This window comes from Phalacrocorax aristotelis, chromosome 1 (assembly GCF_949628215.1).
Source record: "Phalacrocorax aristotelis chromosome 1, bGulAri2.1, whole genome shotgun sequence".
NCBI lineage: Eukaryota > Metazoa > Chordata > Aves > Suliformes > Phalacrocoracidae > Phalacrocorax > Phalacrocorax aristotelis.
In genome coordinates, this window is record NC_134276.1 from 196,674,678 (window position 1) to 196,686,926 (window position 12,249).

The 12,249-nt window shown below is 39.8% G+C and overlaps 1 protein-coding gene across 1 annotated transcript in view; it reads right to left on the minus strand.

Moving 5' to 3' along the window:
• Positions 1-3,246: 3,246 nt before the first annotated feature.
• The window catches only part of MOV10L1 (Mov10 like RNA helicase 1), a 37,653-nt gene continuing 28,650 nt past the window's right edge, over positions 3,247-12,249 (minus strand). Inside the window, exons 22-27 of the mRNA XM_075084636.1 lie at positions 11,256-11,429; positions 10,329-10,478; positions 8,611-8,718; positions 5,544-5,681; positions 4,640-4,764; positions 3,247-4,190 (exon numbers count right to left, since the gene is read on the minus strand). Coding sequence (XP_074940737.1) covers positions 4,669-4,764; positions 5,544-5,681; positions 8,611-8,718; positions 10,329-10,478; positions 11,256-11,429 — 666 coding nt within the window. The 3' untranslated portion in view covers positions 3,247-4,190; positions 4,640-4,668. The remainder of the gene's footprint in view (positions 4,191-4,639; positions 4,765-5,543; positions 5,682-8,610; positions 8,719-10,328; positions 10,479-11,255; positions 11,430-12,249) is intronic.

Here is a 12,249-nt window from a genome sequence, read left to right on the forward strand (position 1 = left end):
GTATTGCTTTTTAAAAGAGTCTGTTTCTTATTAAGCTTTAGAATACTCATTATTCTCCAAAATGAACTCCAAAATGTGCAGCACAATACTCCTTGACACCTCGAAGCTATTTCATTTAAAGGAGAAAAGTCCATTAAGCTTTCACAACATTGTGAAATCAAGGCTGCGGAAGGCAGTAAATAGCAGGTGCTGTTCTATTTCTCTGAATTCTATTTTTTGACCCGATTATCCGACACCCTTACTGGGATAATGGGCCGTATGGAAAAAACCACAATCACACAGCGTGTTGAATACAGGTTGCAACTAACAGCCTCCATTTTTTTTCCCTTCAGGTGTAGGCTGACTCGTTTGCAGGAGGAGGAAGGACAAAAAGAATTAACAGGGCTCCCACCCCCCATTATCTGGAAACCCACACACAGCCTGGCTGTGAAGCCCGACCAGCGTGGCGCTGAGCAGCATCCAGCACGCACGAGTCTTGGACTACTGAGCTGGTGTGACTTGAACGATCAGGCTCATGTCAGAGGCCCTCAGTTCGATCTTCAGAATGTTGCTGTGCAGTTGGTAGGGACGCGACTTTTGTTAGATAAAGCACAGTTAAACAGCTGTTATGAAAAATTCTGGAGCTAGCAGAAATAACAAAGGGAAAAGTAAAAAATACCTGCCCAGCAACTCCTGCATCAATCAGTGATTTAGTGTGGCCGGACCTACACCGCACCAGCGTGGACAGATGAACAACAGCAATTTAAAGGAAACTTAAGAAGGTTAAAAAGAGTGAGTGGAAGACTATAATAAACAATATGAGGGGTTGCCAATCTGATAGCACCTTCATATTCTAAAATACTATTAAAAGTGCATTCTGTTTCCTTTTACCTGTGACCGGAATGCAGCTAGGTTAAGTACAAGTTAAGGTACTTCTTTCAAAGAGCAAAGACCATCCGCTGAGGGAGCTCTCGCTGCCACGGCACAGAATTCAGCGGTTGGGACCCCGGTAAGGCTGAGACCGCTACAATGTGGAACCTACTTCTCAGTCCTTCGCTACAGTTTGAAACTTACTGGGAAAACAACGAGAACCTGTCAGTGTGCAGTGGAGTCCTACATGCTTTGATTCTGGCAAGGAAACCTCCGGGGTTTTCCAATGGCTTGACTCATCCTCAAAGCTATTTCATAAATTTCAACTGTTAACTCCTTACGTTAAATGGCTCGGGAACTGCCTGCTTTACAGACTACCTCTTTCCCAGTCTCTTGCTTTTCTTAAGCCCACAACATCTAATACAGCATTTGGAGAGGAGCAGGGAAAGGGAGACATTTGTAACGGCGTTCCTGTGTTCTCTGACTTGACGTACCTCTGACAAGTGGCGGAAGCCCTTGGTTTGGCTTTTGTAATTTCTTAGTAAGGTGCGGGGTTAGTACGTCAGAAACAGCCACGACAGAGTTGGTTTTTTTCTGTTTTGGGAAAAGACTGTTCCTGTAAACAGAACTGAGTGAGTGGAACATGGTTTCATGCAAAGTAAGACTTAGTTCAACTGTCTCTGAAAGAATGAGACTGACTCTAAACTGACTCTGTCGTTGCTACTTCTGCATGCAGCGGCTGATCCTCTTTTTTCACATATCCCAAAATAAGTTTATGTGAATTTTTGCCACAGTAAAAATAGAAGATGATTTTAACCAATAGCAAAAACTCAAAACTGTTTTCTCCCCCCTCTTCCTTGTTCCAGCTCATCAGGCCATATGTTTTCACGAAAGAGATGACTAGAATATTGAAGCTAACACCTCTGGAACACCCAGCTCTGCCTGCACATCAAGCTGCCAGAAGAAATTGTTCTAAAGCTGCAAACGCTGTTAAATCCCATACAATTCTGCTGGGTAGGTCTCACTTCAAACAAGGTTTTTAGCAGCAGCTGGGTAGGCAGAAAGAGATGAGAAACATTGCAAGAGAGGGGGAAGACAAAGTTGGTTTACATCACACAGTACAGCTGCTCAGTCATTAATAAGCGGCAGCACACAAGGTGAGGTGAAAGGGTCAGAAAAAAAAGTAGTTGTAAATGCATAACAGTAGAAGCAGGAACAGAAATCCCCCTTCTCCCCATTCTTCCACATAAAGACAGAGCAAGCTTGCTCTGTGCAGCCATCTCAGGGAGGCATAAGCACTTCTCTGAAAGCACTTTTTAAGACTCTCAGAGGCTATTCTTAGAAACTTGTGGAAAAGGTTTCCATGTTTTAGCTGTGGACAATACGAGTTACAGTAAGAATAGTTATCAGTAAAAAGAGTAGATGCGTTTCTCCACTGGCAAACGACCCTTTTTTCCTTCCCTTAAAAACGTGTACTTGCCCTTTAAACTAGGAACTCTTCTAGAAGAATAAACACCATGTATGATAACAGGCATCTATCATTTGACTTTTGCTGAGTAATAAAGACACAATGTTCAAAAAGAAATCAATTCGTTTATGTTCATAGAAACTGATGTCAACATGCAAGCTATTACAGTTAATAGCTACAAGTTAATCTTCTATATATCACAGTATAATCAGTCCTCTGCTACTTTGCTCTGCAGAGGTCATAGAAATACTAACCAGAAGTTCTAGATTTTATCTTGCAATAAAGTAAGCATCATCCATCTGCATTACGATCTCTTCACTGTTCTCTGAAGAGAGCACGAGCACACTGGCAAAGAGCAAGGTCGGCAGTATGTCTCAGCAGTGGTAGGTCTAAACAGTGGTCTGTGAGATGGGGTGTGACATAACACCACCCTGAAGCAGGAGGTCATTCAATAAGCAATGACTAGGGTGGATTCTTAGTTAAACAGCTTCCTGAGTTTGGTGTAGAATATTGGCATGGCATCATCGATGCTGGTATTTTCAGCATCTACTGCAACAACACAAACCATCTATTCTGGCCCATCATGAGTGAAAGCCATTTAAGCAGCATAATACCATGCCAAAGAGGCCAGGCTGAGTAGTCTAGAGTGCTGCTCAAATACAGCGGTGACTCAGGCTGGATACGCTCACACAGCGTAGTCTGGGTGAGAGGCAATGCTGGGTTCTCCACGCCGTGCCACAGTACAATGTACCTCGGGCTTTGATTGTTTACCACATTTTCCATCTTGTAAGTTGCACTATCTACACAGTGTGCATTGCAGGGGGAAGAAGTACAGTGCATGCCAGGAATGGATGTGAGTGGACTGTAAACAAGCATAAAAAAAGCTTGCTATCTTTTTTTCCCCGCCATTTGTTTCTCTGTAGACTACAGTCCTATCCAAAATACTTCTGTCTGTTACAGAAAGCCATCTGGTTGTACTGGCAGTTCCTAAACACAGTGGCTAGTTGTCCTACTGTTCCTAAAGTGTTGTGTAGCAAGACTTAATCACCAGGGAGAGGACAAGAAAAAGAGAAAAAACTCTGCACAGTGCCCAATGAAGCTGACAGCAGGAATAGTGCTAACCCATCAGTTATTTTTGTCAAAATAAAAGAAGACACTTTATTCTGCAGTGTATTTGTAGAAACACAAAACATTATTTTTTTTTAACCCACCTTTTGAGGCATTGTTCTGACGTACACCACAGCAGACCGCTGGACTGCAGTGGAAACCCAAGAAAATCCTGTATTATCTCTGCTGTATATAAGGTGGCCTTAAAAACTGGAAGTAGGGCTTTTAAGCATGCTTGGCTTAACATACTCAACCTCAGTCAAGTGGAGGTACTCATGTATCATTCCAGTTCGCATCGGGGGCATATTACTGTAACACTCCCGTAACAAAATTACAGACATATACATGTTCACGGAATGGCCCAGTTTTAGCAAGTACTACAAAAGTCTGAGAAAACTTAGAAGCTGAAAAAAAAATACAGAATAAGGAAAAGCTAATGTAAGAGTCCATCAATATTTTTCTTCTGAAGCTTCAAGGATTCAGGCATACTGTTCTATGCAGAAGCATAAAGTCATATACATTTTAAACAGAAAACCAAATGAGTTGCTGCTACTGTTTTATACTGTTAAAGCTTTTTTTCACTTCTTAAAAAAGTATTTTAAAAAAACCTAACAACTCTTGTTCGGAGAAACTTCTAACCATTTCAGAACATGTGCCTTTCCCTGAGGACAAAAGGTGCAGGATTTGCTCAGGAGCAAATTTCTGTTCTTAGTTTCAAAACAGATGAGGGCTGAATGAATCTTCAACACTGAAAAACTAGTCACTCCTGTCAAAGGGAGCAAGATAAAAATTTTGCTTACCTTTCCATGAACAACAATTTTGATAAGAAAAGAAAAAAGGGGGGTTTCATCTATAGATAATGCCCATTTAACAATATATTATGTGTTACTAGGAGGGACACGTTTAAATACTTCTTCAAGCAAATTTCTTTAATTACAGTAACCTTAAACATTTCCCCTGCACTCCTCTACCCCCCAGTCCTTATGGTCATCACATACATAACGATCATTTGGGGACACATGAAATACTAAAGTCAACAACAGCTCTTATTTAATATTTAATGCTTGGACTCTTATGGGGTCAGAGAAAATATTGTTAAGTACTGTAAACATAACGTAAGAATGCAAAATCAAATCCTATGATATCACAGGTTATTGTATTTAATCAATCTTTCCAGTGATACTAGCTTCAAAGATACTGTAAACTGATCCATACCTGGGAAGGTTGAAGTGATGACCCGACACTCACTTCTGCAGGCTTTCCAGCTCTGATGGCAGGTCACAACCTACATAAACTCGATTCATTAAACTGTATTCTAACAGTGCACAAAAACAGGGATCCTGCAAAAGAAGATTAATGTTTAAATTAATCATGCTTCTCTGTGAAGTGAATTTTCAAACAAATTAACATGGCACATGAATGTAGGAGATTTAATAGGACCTTTTCCAGAAACAGAACTCCACAAATGGTGCAAGCATGGTGTAACATGGGAGAAGGATACCCACAGATGTTCTAAGTTACATTTGTGGCATGTAGGTGTGGGGAGACTAAACTTTCTATTCAGACCATTTCTGGAATACTGCTTTCCTTCTTGTCCAGTGTGAGACATAACATCTTATCAGATATTAAGAAAAGCTCACTTTATTCCTATGGAAGGACCATGCATGGGTTCAAAAGGAGACCACCTCCCTGGCAGGCCGTTATATTAATTGGAAACAATAACTTCTACCACCCTCCATTTTAAAAGTGAAGCAACTGCATTTTATGAAGAATCTGGTTGTATAAGGTTATTCAGAACATGCTTACTGTACTTGCAGGCTGCTGGAAAAATTCAGCATTGAGGTTCTGACCTCTTGTAAAGAGAAAAAGGAGGCAGGATCCCATATGCACAGATCAGCACTGCAATTTCTTTTGTACTTGGAAGTCAACTGCGTAAGTGCCTGAACTGTTCATACTTACAGGAACCTATGGAGTTCAGATATTCCCAAATGCAGGCTGACGACAGCGTACCAATTCTTAACATAATCTGATGATCCCTCACATCAGGTTAACCCCCCAAATCATCCATTTACTGTGGTAAATACCACATGCAATTCAAAGATATAAAAACAAAACTTACTTTTACAAGAACATGAGGATTTCCCACGACAATCAGCAAAGCTTTTGCTCTAGTAATGGCTACGTTAAATCTCTTTGGGTTAGAGAGAAAGCCCAAACAGTATTTGTCATCACCAAATAAGCCTTCATGAGATCGCACCTAAAATTGTTATGGATAATTTTAGGAATGGAATAATGAGGAAGCGATTTACCTACCCATAGTGTAACTTTAACATAATGTTTGCTTACTGCTGCAATCCGCAGCTGAGTGTCAGAAATGTACAAGTTAGCTTCATAATCCAAATTTCAGCTAGCTATTTCCCACCATTGGCTTTTCCACAGAAAGGCTATTCTCCAACAGGCTGCTAATGCAACTTGAGCAATTTCAAGAGAATGGTGTACTCATTTCATTTTAGCATCAGGACTATCCACTGTAATTCGAAACTCAAGATACCAAAACTGCTTGCTAAAACCCAGTAATTCTATCTTTTCAATAGAAGAAATGCCAGAGCCGCTGGTATTCCAATTCCTGCAGCTGAATGACAATTCACGGTGTGTCTTCCTACAAGCCTTCCTCAGTAGTCTAATCAGTGTGCTTTGACTTAGCTTAGAAAAAACAGCCAAAGCAATTAGTGTGCTATAACTGTCGCTCATTAAATTTTCACCTCTATTTCATCTATATTTGAACCCATCTTTGATAAAGAAAATTTTCATGACCCTAAATAATGAGTTCTTGTAAATAGGAGCACAGTACATACCTAGAACTACTTTTAAGAGAGATAAAATGGATACAAAGCTGGATTGAAAAGCTATGGTATGATGCAGAACAAATAAATAAGCATAGTGCCACTGCCCTCAGGAAACAAGCAAGAAAATCCCACAAACTCGTCTCCCAAGCCACAAATGAACCCCCAGAAATCAAATGTTCCTTTAGCACTGCATTCACCCTGCTTTCCAGTGCTTTAGTTGTTTACATAGCTGTTTTATCCTCCTTTCTCCAGGAAATCCTATGCAGTCCTGTTAGAAGTAGTCCAGTACTGGTCATATCTTCAGCTACACATTTCTGCTCTATACTTCCTCCTTTGATCAGTTTGCCTTATGTACCAATACCAGCTCTGCCTGTACTGTACATTCTTGAACACCCCTGAGGGATCCCAGGTCAGAAACACCTCAGGAACTCCATGTTGCAAACAATTAAATCTTTTACTTGGAGACTTACTGCACCAGAACCACATTACCACTTGCCAAAAAGCAAGCATGGGCAGACTTTTTTGTATTCTGAACTGAGCTCCACACTATAGAAATACAGCTATATAGGGCCCATGATGCCCACCAAAAGAAAGCCTAAACCCTCAAACACAATCACATACACCGAACTGGTATCACTCGCTGATGTTCAAAGTATTAACTGAGCCCTCCTCTAAAGTTTCCCAACTGTCTTTTCCACCGATCCAGCACAGAGTTTTACTCCTGTCCCGGAGTTCAGTGTGCCTACAACTGTGCACGTTTGATGGGTACAGTCTCAGAACATAAGGATTGGTATTACATAGTCTGGTAGCAACAAGCTGTCTGCAAAAAGCCTCGGTAGCTATTAGCTGACTTATCGGCTGCCGCTTACACTTCTCAACTCCACACAGATCTCTCCTTAGAAGCACAAAGATAAGTTGCCTGTCAAGAGCTCCAGCCAACAATCTTACATGCCTGAGAAGGCAAAGGACAGAAAAGTAGGACATAAAGAAGCTGCTGTAGTTTTTCCATTTATGGGGCTTTCATGTGAATTCAAATACCATGGATATGTGCATGCACTGGAGTAATATCTCGCATTTAGAGAGAAAGAATTGGCACATGCCTGCATCTAACCTCAGAGTCTTCTAAAGCCTGATGTCTCAGCTGATACGGATAGGATTTCCACACTCTAGTCAACTGCCTGAAAACTATGCCTACATCTTTGTCTGTCATCTGCAGATACCATGTACTGAGATCTTTCAGAAAAAACAGACGTGCTGAAGCATACTGGTCATCAAGTTTGCAAAAGAAGGTGAGAGACAAGGGCTGCCGGCTTCCAAATAACAGCAACTCCCTCCCATTACTCTGTGACACAGTCCTCTCTTCCCCTTTGTCAAATGCAAGGGATGGGCTCAACACAAATCCACAAATGTCTTCCCGAACATGCACGCCTTCCCACATTTCCTGAACACTCCTTTTTGTCAGCACTTTTCTGGAAGTCACATAAATTGCAAAGAGTGAAACTAAATACCTCTGCGTTTTCATGGTTATCTAAAAATCTCTAGTGACGCAGTTTATGCCCCCATACCTTCATATTTACACAGATACAGTCAACCAAAACCAACACAGAATCAAGGAGGTGATGCACTGTTATAATGATGACCTGTGACTACTGTACTGCTGAAGTAGAAACACAGCATAATTATTCCTCCCCCCCAGACCCTTTCTTCAAGGCATTTGATAGCTTCAGATTAAAAAAATTAGCACCTAGAGAAGACCTTTACCAACATCCCTATAATACAACCAGTGCAGCACTTAAAGTGCACCATCAAAATGATCATGAGAGACTATGAAGTGCTCTCCTACCAATGCAAAATAAGTAAACTGTGATAAAGGGTATTCAGCTTCTAGGCACAGTCAGCTTTGGTGTCTGGGAAGTTGTCAGCTGTATACCATTAAGTGATGATTCTCAAACTGAAGGTGAAGAAGAATGTAAGAACCTACATCAGCTTTTAGAAGTCAAAGAGCAATCACTTTTTAACACTGATCTACACAGCTGTCTCTAATATTTATAATGCATCCAGTTTCCATTCTCCCTCTGCACACTGAAGTGAAAGGTACATTATCCGCATGAAACTAAAATAAATTCAGATCAAGTACCTACAAGGGTTTAAGGTTTACCTCAAAATCACAGATGCTGTACTATTTCAATGCTCTTAAAAATGAGCTCTGTTTTCAAATACTGTGTCAGACTGACAAAAATATAGCTTTTAATTTTTTTTTAATTTTTAAAAGCCCTATATAAAATAGGAAACATAGACACATACAAAAACGCTCCACAGGACCACAACAAATATACATACTGTTGATAAGATGATAGCCATGTACTCCTGCCCTTGAAACTCTTCTACTGAGCCAACTTTAATGTCTGCCAAATCAATACTTCTCAGAAGAAATCTGATTTTTTCCACCTATGAAAAAAAGAAGTGTCTGATAGAATTTATTTTCACATTTGAAAATGGATTACTTCAAAAACATACATACACAAGTATGAGATTTAACACAAAGTTGTCACTGGGAATGCCTACACCAAGCTTAGCCGTCATCCACTAGTAAGGTTTTAAAATAAAACAGTAACTTTTCCTGAGAAGTATCACACTTATTACACAATTTAGAAGGTGAAGTACTCAGTACCATCACTTAAACAGAAATCAACATATTTTTAACAATCCAGATTTTAATAAAAAAACAACTTAGATCCACAAATCCTCTTCTTCCAGTGTGTGTTATATCCAAAACCATGCTTACCACAGATGTGGCAAGGCACACAGCTTCCCCCAGCCCCTCAAGAATACTGTGCAGAGATTCCACCTTTGCTTGCCAGCTGCATCATGCAGAGTGAAAGAGGTGAGATGTGACCTTAAGTACCCTCCCCAAAAGAGAAAGAGAACAAGGAGTCTCATGCACTGGAATGCTGGTATGTGTGGGATCAGGAGATTACCATCTGCTAAAAGCTGCTTGCAGACTATACCATGCTCCAAGAAACCTATCAAGAAATCAAGCCTGGCTAAGCTGAGGATTGCAGTCAGTTACTGCTTTCTAATCAGCGTTCCTGCAATACAAGGTGACTTTCTTGAAGCAGACATTTCTGTATGTCTTGCATCACAGACAGATGAAGGACGTAATCATATGAAAAGACGTAAAACGTTTTAGGGAGTGTAAGAGGTTCAGTCACATCAATACTATATTATAAACATTTGAAGGATAAATAGTAGCTGTAAAAATGGGCAAGTGCATACACCTGACCAGTAGGACCAGTACAGGCAGAGCTCCAATTTGCAAGTGAGATTTCTTCAGAAAGGGTTGGTCTTTTCCATACACCTGTTTCCCCCAACCCATGCATGCAAGGCCATGAGTACTGAGATAAGAACACCAAGAAAAACAATATGCACACTGTCCAGAGCATCCTCTAGAAATGAAACGAGATTTAATTTTCTTTTTTAAAATGAAAGCAGACATCACATACTTAGACTTGAAGATAAATAGTTTTAAAAATAAAGCACAGCATTTGAAGTTGACATCCAACATTCTCTACAGGTTTCATTAACAACACAAACTTCAAAGTCTGACTATGGAACAGCTAAGAAGTCCCAATTCCTCTAGTTTTCTCAAAGCCATAACAAGGTGAAATGCCACCTACTTCACTACTTTTCCCTTTTGTTCCACTCCCCAATGCAGAAAGTAAGTGACAGAATCAGACTGCTGTTCCAAATAAATTCTTGACTTGCACTCTTTATTCCCAGCAACTGGAAAATCTGCTTGTCTCCAAAACTGCAAGCAGATCTCTCTTAAAAATTAGGAAATTATTAAGAATAAAAAAAAAGTAGAGTGCCATTACTGCTGTCTTTCTCTAGGTTTAGATTTAAATAGAAACATCATTAATGACTGATAATACACTGTGTAATATGACACACAACAGTGAGGTTTTGAGATATGCCTCCCTGCTTTAACAAACCACAGCCACAACATAAAACCACAAGATGAAATACAGCAACTTTAAGTTCTTAGACATCAATTATACCTGTTTACGATATGGTGTAATCACTCCAATTTCAGTCACTGACACTGCAGCATTTTCATTTTTAGCAAGGTGGCAACAGTACTGCATTACTTGAACTGCTTCAGTTGGATTAAACCACGAAGGACTGTGACCTTCTCGTGTTTCACTTCCCTGTATTAGGGGAAAAGAAGCGAGATGATGACAACCAGGTGCCAAAGAGACTATGTATAACAGATTATTCTTATGCATTCTAAACACACAAAAACCTGATGTAGTGTTACATAAAATTTTCCTTCTTTGCTATACACCCTTTCCAATGAACAAGTATCACCTAACATTTTATAATGCTTTTTAAAGCTGGAGAATTTGTATGACAACAGTACTTTAAGTGTACAACAAAGGAGTTAAATCTCAACTGAGAAAAACATCTGTTAGCAAGTTGGTATCTTGCTTTTGTGCAAGGTAAAAGAGTTCAAAATCAAGCCTCTCCAAGCAGTGGATATTATCAGTTTTTACTAACTTCTTAGAAGACTAAAGAACAACTTTTTTTTCCCCAAAGTACTACTTTTTTCCCTGCTTGCTTAAGCCTTAATAATCCTCTAGTTTTAGAGGCTTGTATTCATTCTAGTGTTGCAAAGTCTCATCAAAAGCAATCTAAAGGCAGCTGACTGTAGCTCCATCTTGGTCAGTCTGCTACAAGTTTAAATTTGTATCAAACTGTCTCCACAGTACACCTCAATGGGCAGCTGCTCAAGTTCTTAGCAAACATGTGACTTCAGTAGTTGTTTCTAAAACCAGATGGTCAGGAAATCACATTACTTGTAAAAGAAAGTTTATTCTTTTTTCATATCCTTTCTAGAATTCATTCTGAAGAAAATTCATCTACAATATCAGCAAACTTATCAGACCTCCTTATTCATACTTTCACTACGTGAACATTTTACATACCCTTATTCCATGAAAAATTAATGGAAATCCCTTCCTGGGCAATTTCCCCCAACGCAACAAAGAAGTTACTACTGAAGTGTCTGCACAAACTTCTAGCTCCTTATTATAAAACAATTTAGATGGCAAGGCAAGCAATGCAGAATGTGACCTGTAGTTCTTTACAAGTTTTGTGATCTGCAAAGACAAAACCCAAAATCCATAACTGAAACAGATAATTATTCAGACTTCACAGTACACACAGGTCCCAAGAAGATACTACCACACCATCCTCTAGCATTTAGCTTTTCTAAAGCTGCCAAAGAATGGTATTAAAGGCAAAAACTGCAGGTGTGATCTTCTATATGTAAATACTAAATAAAAGCTGTTTTTTGAAGGACCATCTCTTTCCCCTCCAAAGGGGGAAACACACACACACACACACACCCCCCCCCCCCCAACAAAAAAAGAAAGAACTGAATCATGCATTTATCATTCTCCAGTTTCTCAAAACATTTGATCTATAGGCACATTCTCTATTTTTTTTTAATGAAAGTCAGATTCTTGTCATGGGGTTTCCATGGATGTAACTTTTTTTTTTTTTTTTTGAGTAAATCTTGACAGACAGAAAGTGATCATCAGAACAGCTGGCAGAAGGTGGCTTAAGAAACCAAAAATGTATTTATCTTTAAATGAAAGAACGGCCTTAAGAAAACATTCCAGTCAGTAATAACCAGCTCGTAAAGATGTGTCCTGTAAAAAGACTAACATATGATCCTCAAGCCCAAAGGTATCCTTAACGCCCTCATGCTTCCTGCTCTCTCACTATGCCAATTCTCCTTCAGCGTTTTATAAGGAACACAACAATGAAAGTTTGCTGTAACAGACTTTACATGGAAGTGTGACACGTTTTTCAGTAGGCTGAACCCAACCTAAAAGCCTAGGGCCAAACACCCCCACCTTCCCCCTTAAGTCTGCCAGATTTCCTCCCTCCTCTGCTTACACGGTCATCTAATCA